Source organism: Camelina sativa, chromosome 4 (assembly GCF_000633955.1).
Source record: "Camelina sativa cultivar DH55 chromosome 4, Cs, whole genome shotgun sequence".
Lineage (NCBI taxonomy): Eukaryota > Viridiplantae > Streptophyta > Magnoliopsida > Brassicales > Brassicaceae > Camelina > Camelina sativa.
Window position 1 is genome coordinate 22789149 of NC_025688.1, and position 9140 is coordinate 22798288.

Here is a 9140-nt window from a genome sequence, read left to right on the forward strand (position 1 = left end):
TTTTTTTTTTTTTATTTTTTTTTTTTTTTAGAAAAAGGAAGGTAGACATTTTTTTTGTTTTGGTACTTTCAAAACAATTAATTTTACCATTTACGGTTGCTGATTTCTACCCGTATACCAAAAATGTGGTATGTGTTATACGTATAAAAATTATTATTAAACCGCAATTGAACCATTTATTAAATGTGGTATGTGTTATACGTATAAGAAATTCCCCAATTGTATCATATCACTAACTCTAGATTGATGGTGAATGGAGACGAAATCAAATAAGAAAGTCAAAAAAAAGTAGTTGAGTCAAAATCTCAAAAGTTCCTAAAAAAAAGTTTTGACAATCTCAAAAACTCCTTTCTTTAAACTGTTTTTTTTCAATTATTTTTAATTCAAGAAATTGGTATTTTACTATGATATCCTAAAAAAAACAAAACAATTACGTTGAAAACCTGGGTTTAATCCACTTACCCAAGTTCTATTGGATTTAATCCAATATATATATATATATACTTTAAAAAAAATTAAACTAAATAAATTTTTTAATTTCATTGTCTTCTTCATTTTCTCAAACTCTTTTCACTTTCTTCTAGCGGCGATGAACAATAACGGCGAGAACGAGCGATCTTTGGAACCAACCTGGAAAGAAGAAACGATGGCTCCATTCTTTCTCTTTCAAAACTTGATCCAATCCCTAAAATCTGAGAAATTTTTGAAATTAAAACTGCAATCTCAAAATCGATTTTGTGAAACTTGAGAAAATAGGTATTTTGTTATGGTGTTCAATTGATAAAGAAGATGGGTGTAAAATACAAGCTTTTAAATTATAATTGGTGAATTCTGGGTTTATGTTCGTATTTGAATTTCTGGGTATAACTAATATAACTAAGTAAAACTAGTAAACTAAGTAAAACTAGTATAATTAAGTAAAACTAGTATAACTAATTAAAACTAGTGTGATCTTGAAATATTAGTAAAACTAGATAAAATGGTTTCAGCATCGTTCACACCGAATGACTCAACGACGATGAACAACTCAACAACGATATGTAAAAACAACGGTGGCGATGAACGACTCAACGATGATGAACAACTCAACTGCGAGCAATCTCTGTAACCAATTCAGGAAGAAGAAACGGTGGTGATGAACGACTCAACGACGATGAACAAATCAACGACAAGCAGTCTTTGTAACCAATTTCGGAAAGAAGAAAAGGTGGTGATGTACGACGATGAACAAATCAACGGCGAGCGATCTCTGTAACCAATTTTGGAAAGAATAAATGGCGGTGATAAACGGCTAAACAATAAGAAGAAAATCCGGAATGACGGCGGCGATGAACCAAATCGTGAAGAAGTACAAGCCAACCGTGAGTGACTCCATCGACTCAATGATAAGTAGTTGGATTTGGTTGAACAAGTAGAACTAGATAAAACTCATTCGTTTTGGTTACGAAGAGATTCATGATTTTTTTGTTAAGCATCTTATTCAGAATTGAATTTCTGGGTTTTAAGTAATACTAGTATATATAGGTATAACTAGTATGTTTTTGTAATGCTGATAAAACTAGATAAAACTAGTCGTATTTTATTTGTAATTAACCGTTTGTTGCAGATACAAAAAATAAAACCGCACATGCAGCTGAAAAAAAAAGTTAAAAAAATATGAATTTTACGGCCACGTGTGCAATATGTGTGATCACACTTAGTGTTTACATTTAGTGTTCACACATAGTTATACCAAGTATAATAGTTTTACCAAAATTGCAAATAGTTCTACTTTTGGGGGTTTTTTCATTTAATTAGTTTTACTCACTCTTAAAATTATATTTTTTAGTTTTACAGTTGATTAAAGTCTATTAACATATAATTATGAGTTTTTATGCATTCATATGTTTAAAACCTACAATTCTATAACTTTGTCATCCTAACTTAGTTATTATTTACAAAGTGACATTAAAAGTATAAGGAAACACTTGTTTAGGTTCTTACATAACAACCCAAAATTCATATATTTTTAAATTTTTCGTTCTTAGTAAACATTTAAACATTACTTTTGACGTTTACTAGTACACACATTATTCTGTTATCTTTAAAATCATTTTATGGATGTTCAATTCAGTTTTACAAATTTTACCAGTTTTATCAGTTTTATTTTTGTTATAGTTGTTTTACTCTGTTATGACAGAGCAAATATACACATCAAGGAAAAGGAAAATCAAACATTACTAGATTTTAAAAATAAGTTTTACGATAGTTGTGACATAACCAAGAAAATAGTAGTACAAACCAAAAGATCAAACATGAATCAAACAATGGTGTTAGATGCAATTTCATCATCCTTTGAATGTTGCTCAATTGTGACTTTCAACAAACTCAAGCTTCTTGTATATCCTTGCTTTTAACATCAACAAAGTTATATTCGTCACATGTGTTTTGAAAATTATACTATATATGTGACATTCACACTTAAAATGTATGCTGACGTTCTCTCACACTGTATCCTGCCAAAAAAATTCTAAAAAAACTTAATTAGTAATACTACTAGTTTTACTGGTTGTACTACATTAATCAGTATTACCAGTTTTACTAGTTATACTACATTTACTAATATTACCAGTTTTACCAATTTTACCCAGTCGCGATAAATGAAAGTTGAATAGTTTGAGGTTCTAATCTCTACAATTCACAACGATTCAACAGTAAAATTCATTTCTTGTCAACTAAATAGCTCAATCGACCCATAACCCATGGTAAAACACCCAATTTGCTAAACATTTCAAGCAAAATCTAAACTAAATTTCCAAAATTCAAAACCTAACCTTATTCATCAAGAATTTTATTTTTATGTTGAAGAACGCACTTGTATTTTGAAGGAAAACTTGATACAACTCGAAAAAGGTGAAATACGGTGGCAATGAAAAGTTCCGATGAAAAATCACCAGCGGTGGAGAGCTTCGGCGAAGAACGACGACGATTGAGGAAAAGAAGAGATCAGTACTGAATTTTTTTTTTGGTTTTTATTTTTGTTTTAAATTAAAAGAATTGAAAAAGAAAGAAAGGGTATTTTAATCTCAACATATTTCATTAAATGAGAAATGGAGAATAGAGAGGGAGACAAGAGATTTGTAAAAAATTTATAGAGACTTTTGAGATGAATTCTCAAAATAGTTCGCAATAGAAATTGGAGTTGATTTCAGAAAAAAAAAGTAAATAAATAAAAAATAAAAAAAACAAGATTAAGGTATGATTCTCTAAGTATTAAAAAAAAAAAAAGTCAAATATTTATGATGATGATTATATGGGGCCGGGGGACCATAACCCAAAATACCAAAATTATATAGAGAGAGAGAGCTGAAGCAAAAACCCCATAACGCAAAACGGAAAATAAAAAAACCACCACTCTCCTCGGTTTCTCTGCGTTTTCTGTTTTTGCCCCAAAAGGAAAAAAATCCTCTTCTTCTTCTTTCGCTCCCCCTCCCCTCCTTCGCCGTTTCGTATTCCGGTAATACTTGAATAGTTTTAAAACCCTAAAAATCCCGATTCTCTCATTCATTCTAGATATAGTTCCCCCCGATCGTTCTCTTTCGATTTCTTTTTGTTTTCAATTCATAATTCTTGTTTCTTCTTCAACTTCTGTTTTTGTTTGTTGCATGTTTTGTTTTGTTTTGGTAGAAGTCGAATTTAACAAACCAGGCAAACTCCAAAGACGTGATTTTCTTTATCCAGGTCTGATCTCTATAAATTTAATGTACATGGCTAATGCCTTCATCCTTCTACTACATGTCTGATTGTAATTTGATTATGATGCTTTGTGATAGAGTTACGTACGTCAGCGTTTTGATCATGTGTGAATGTTCCAATTGCGTCACTATCTTCTTGTTGTTGTTGTTGTTGTTCTAGTAGTATCATTGTTTCTAATTTTTTGTGTTCTAGGTTTTTACTGTTTACAGTGTTCAATTTGCTTTATTCAGTCTAGTTGCTTTGTGTTCTGTGGCCATGGATTTTTCACCTTTGTAATGAATTGCTTTGTTTTTAGACATGCTCTGTTTGTTTCTGTGTGTTGATCAATCAATCAATCAATCTACTACTGTTTTGGCTGGCTCCGCAAGTCTCTTGATGTTTCTAGTATCTTTACCTCAATTCAACAAATGAAGGATAGTTAGTTCTGTGTTGTTATTTTTTAGTTTTCTGTAACAGCATGCCAAAGCATCGGAGGATGAAGCATATGGAGGAGCCCTACGGTGGTGCTTCTGGGGTGTACCCTGAATTTGGTGCAATTTTCATGTCCAATAACTCCACGAGAAAGGAATGCCTTGGCCGAGAGCTTTTCGGTTTGCCAATGAGCAAGCCGGATTTGTTAAACAGGTCAAAGCCGGAATGTTGTTGTTTTTGTTTGAATTCGAGAGTAGAGAGCTACATGGTGTCTTTCAGGCTTCCTCTGATGGTGCAATCAACATTGAGTCCGATGCTTTCTGCTCTTCTGGCAAACAGTTTCCTGCTCAGGTACTTTTGTTCATGCTTTTTCCTCCATGAGTTTTTGTTTTACTAAGTTTGTGTCAAACATTACATTTTGACCTCATTTTCTTAGGTCAATTTTACTGAGAAGTGGCGTTGTAGGCCGCTTCCTGAAAGCGAGTTTCGTCATGCTATTCGTGAAAACTACTTTACAGCAACTAAGTTCAATTTTGGACTCTCCAAGGCTCAGGTGTGTGCGCTTAATTTTCTCCAGTAAATCTAAACATGTTCTTCTTTATATGGTTTCTAGTTCTCGAACTATCTTTGTTTGGTGGTCGTTATTACGCGGGTTGATTTACTTTCTTATGTGGTCTGACACTGTATGTGGAAATGTCATGTATAGGTTCAGAGGCTGTTGAAGTTGTTTAGCTTGAAGAAAGAAGACAGATCCTGGCTGAAGAAAACTGCAGTTGTAAAACCCACTAGAGAAGCTGAAAGGAATCTGAGAAATAGAGTTGGTGATCGCTGCTTTCGGAATGTTAATGCAGGAGATACGGATGGAGATGTTGACCGTGAGTTTCCCTTCAGAGTGACTTCTGCAGGAGAAGCCCGTGATCGCAGGCCAGCAGAAAATTATGGTTTTGAGGATGAATCTGATATTGGCCTAGAGGTTGATCCAACTAAAGGGAATGAGTACTCTGGAGACTTGTCTGACGTTAACCTGAATTATAGCTTTGGCACTGATGCTTTAACTAATAATTCTCTTGTTAATGATCGAAGAGTCCCGAAGAATCTGAGACACACTGCAAGTGGCTGGGTAGAAAACAAGTACAATGAAAAAGATGGTATCGCACAGAGGTCTAACGACGAACACCTTAAGTTTGAGGCATTTCCAGTCGTTACTCCTCGTAGCATACCTCTATACTTACCATATGGAACAAACAGAGGATACTATGACCCTTGTGAGCCTGGGATCATGGGAGATGCAACAATGACAAGATGTAGGCATGATCTTGGTGCACCTAATGTTGATTTAATTGGCTCAGCTTCCGTTCCAGCCAACTCAAATTATGACTTTGGAGAAGAATATATACCTGTTGGTGGTTATGTCAGTGACACCTTGCCCTCTAAGAACTCAAATTATGATTCTGGAGAAGAATATATACCTGATGGTGGTGGTTATGTCAGTGACGCCTTGCCCTCTGAGACAGTCCAACCATTTTCTGATGAACGTAATGGTACTAGTATGAACACTACTAGTCTGGGTTATATTCCAATGCCTATTGAACATCATCGTGAATACCAAACTAACATTGGCATGTCTGTAGTTTCGCGTGCTGAGTCTGAATCCAGAAATGGACATCTGCGTCATTATCAGTTTCCTGGTAACTTAACTTCTACAGGGTCCACTGAGAACATGAGGAAGGTTGAGAGGCTACCGTACCCCGACCCCCGCATCCTTCCTTCATTTACTTACCCTTCATCATCAAGGGGTTTTTCTCCCAAGGACGGACTCAACAGTGAAATTCAAACATATCAACACCAAGAAGAAGTTGGAGGTCATGTTTCTTATACAAACAAGATGGCTGTTCGGGGTTCCAGTATTTACCCTTCTTTTGCTTATCCTTCATCATCAGGGGATGGAGCTGATTTTTATGACAGAACTAATAACAAAGGCCAAGCTTATCAACGGCATGAAGATTTTGGCGGTGATGCTTTTGACTCTAACAATAGGGTGACCCGAATGAAAGAGCGTGTTAATCCTGCTGAACTTGGAAGAACTAGAACCAGAGAGAGTGTCTTCAAAAGGCTTGGTGTGCCTCCTTCAAAAGAACGTTATGCTGAAAAGGATACGTCTCCGGACACTGAATCAGTCGATGAGGTCATGGCCTTTTTAAACGACTGTCACAAAGTTTGGATGGAGAAAAAAATATCAAATCTGAGTACCTCTGAGGATTCTGGCAAACCGAAGAAGAAAAAGGAAAAGATTCAGAGAGCAGAGGTACTTGACAATGATTTGATCCACCCTTTTATTGAGACTACTCCAGATGATATGTTGGATTGTGAAGGAAGTATGGAACAAAGTGTTCAAAAGCTACCATTCATTAATTTTAAGCGCCGTAGCAAAGCTCAAAAGAGCCCTGGTGATCCAACTCAAGGGTCTAAAGAAAGCCCTCAAACCCCAGCTTCTCAGAACAAGAAAAGGAAGCTGCTGAGGCCTAAACTCATTGAAGAGGACTCGGAAAAGGATAGAGGAAACAAAGATAATCCTATTAGAATTGTCTTGGCCTCGGAAAATGATAGAGATAAAAATGAGGATTCTATTGAAAATATCTTGGCCTCACAGTCTGCTGTTGAAGTCCCCGTCCATGACTTCCTTCGACGTAGTGAAGATGACTCGGAAAATGATAGAGGCAAAAATGAGGATCCTATTGAAAATATCTTGGCCTCACAGTCTGCTGTTGAAGTCCCCGTCCATGACTTCCGTGGACGTAGTGAAGATGACTCGGAAAATGATAGAGGTAAAAATGAGGATCCTATTGAAAATATCTTGGCCTCACAGTCTGCTATTGAAGTCCCCGTCCATGACTTCCTTCGACGTAGTGAAGATGACTCGGAAAATGATAGAGGCAAAAATGAGGATCCTATTGAAAGTATCTTGGCCTCACAGTCAGTTGTTGAAGTCCCCGTCCATGACTTCCTTGGACGTAATGAAGATGACTCAGACAAAGAAAGAGGAAACGATGGTGATCCTATTGGCAATGTATTGGCCACACAGTCGGCTACTGAGGTTCCCTTCCATGACTTCCTTGGACGTGATGATCGATAAACGCTCAAATGGAGTTGGAAATAGTAATGGACAGAGAATATGGCCTCTTCCAGGATGTACTTCTTCAATAGAAGGTGCAGGTTGTTCCTTAGCTGTTATGCCATTTAGTTTGTCTTCTTAATCATGTTGACTGTATAATATCTAGTACTAGCATAGAATCAATGTTTACATACTTTGGCAGAACAGCCATTTTGAGGTACTTGTGGATTATTGTGCTCATGTTAAAAGCATAGGTTAGGTTCAGAAACTTTTTCTAGTGAATCTTGACAGCTAAAATACCTTAGATTTTGTAAAAGTCTTAAACTGACAAATGCAAAGATTCGACTTGGTAAGGCGAAGATAAACCATATACAGGTTCCCGCAAGCTTCAAACTCAGGATAACAGACATTATTGTCTCTAATTTATAGCGTTTGGTCCAACGCATCTATTCCTAGTAAGATCCCAAACCCACTGAATCAGATACTTTCTTCCTTTAACTCCTTTCACATTATACACATTCCTCCACCTATCCTTATACACACTCCCCATATACCCTCCTCCTCCTCCTGACCCGTACACTCCCAAACATAAATCCGCTATCTCTGTTGGCGCCGTTGCGTCATCTCCTCCGTACCATCCGTTCAACATCGGGTTGCTCGACACTTCCGCCAGCTCATGGGCTATCACACTGATCATCCCGTCGATTCCCACCTCTCCGTTTGGTGGTTTCATCTTCTCTCTGGCTACAAACCCGCTTCCTGGAAATGGCTTAGGCTGNATTGTGCTCATGTTAAAAGCATAGGTTAGGTTCAGAAACTTTTTCTAGTGAATCTTGACAGCTAAAATACCTTAGATTTTGTAAAAGTCTTAAACTGACAAATGCAAAGATTCGACTTGGTAAGGCGAAGATAAACCATATACAGGTTCCCGCAAGCTTCAAACTCAGGATAACAGACATTATTGTCTCTAATTTATAGCGTTTGGTCCAAAGCATCTATTCCTAGTAAGATCCCAAACCCACTGAATCAGATACTTTCTTCCTTTAACTCCTTTCACATTATACACATTCCTCCACCTATCCTTATACACACTCCCCATATACCCTCCTCCTCCTCCTGACCCGTACACTCCCAAACATAAATCCGCTATTTCTGTTGGCGCCGTGGCGTCATCTCCTCCGTACCATCCGTTCAACATCGGGTTGCTTGACACTTCCGCCAGCTCATGGGCTATCACACTGATCATCCCATCGATTCCCACCTCTCCGTTTGGCGGTTTCATCTTCTCTCTGGCTACAAACCCGCTTCCTGGAAATGGCTTAGGCTGCGCAAACGGGTACGCACACATTTCTGGACACTGCTTCTCACTGTTCCCGACCCAAGCGTACGGTACGGTTGCACCAACGATGCTAGCGAAAGTGAAGTAATGAAACCCGCAGATTGCTCTGCAGAACTCTTGCATCTCTACATCATCTGAGGTCAGAACTAAGTACAAGCCGTTTACAGCGTTTAGTGGTAACTTGGAAGTAACGGCAGTCCTGATCACAGACTGAACAGAGAAGCGAGTGAGGTGAGATCCATGAGAATACGTTGAGTCGTGGAACTCTCCGGACAAGACAAGAGTGTCGGTGATGTTGGAACCAGTCTGGTCTCTGTATAGCCTCACCGTCTTCCACCAGTTGGAGACTGACGGGTACTGAGCCGGTGTCGGTGAAGAGACAGAGTAGACGAAGTCTCGGATTGTAGATTGGTGAGCTGGGTTCCATCGGCCGTACCAGATGATGTAGAGACTCGTCGCCGGCGAGGATATGACCGGACCCAAGTGGTACTGAAGGTCTACGAGATCGGAGGAGCCTTCATAGTTCTTGCTCTCGTCGAAGAA

The 9140-nt window shown here is 37.8% G+C and overlaps 2 protein-coding genes and 1 pseudogene across 2 annotated transcripts in view; 1 reads left to right on the forward strand and 2 right to left on the reverse strand.

The window, feature by feature from the left end:
- On the forward strand, positions 3352-7489 carry LOC104781914 (annotated as a pseudogene).
- LOC104784187 (protein EXORDIUM-like 7) lies at positions 7677-8176 on the reverse strand. Its single transcript, XM_010509245.1, has 2 exons — positions 8108-8176; positions 7677-8033 (listed from the first exon to the last, which is right to left on the reverse strand). The coding sequence occupies exons 1-2, from the start codon at positions 8174-8176 to the stop codon at positions 7677-7679; spliced, it is 426 nt and encodes a 141-aa protein (XP_010507547.1).
- Positions 8092-9140, reverse strand: part of LOC104781913 (protein EXORDIUM-like 7) — a 1673-nt gene continuing 624 nt past the window's right edge. Inside the window, exon 2 of the mRNA XM_010506713.1 lies at positions 8092-9112. Within this exon, the coding sequence (XP_010505015.1) occupies positions 8226-9112 (887 nt within the window). The 3' untranslated portion in view covers positions 8092-8225. The remainder of the gene's footprint in view (positions 9113-9140) is intronic.

Bases quoted from the DNA above. Each gene is read 5' to 3' on its own strand.
- LOC104784187 (XM_010509245.1), bottom strand. From the start codon at position 8,176: ATGGTTTATCTTCGCCTTACCAAGTCGAATCTTTGCATTTGTCAGTTT.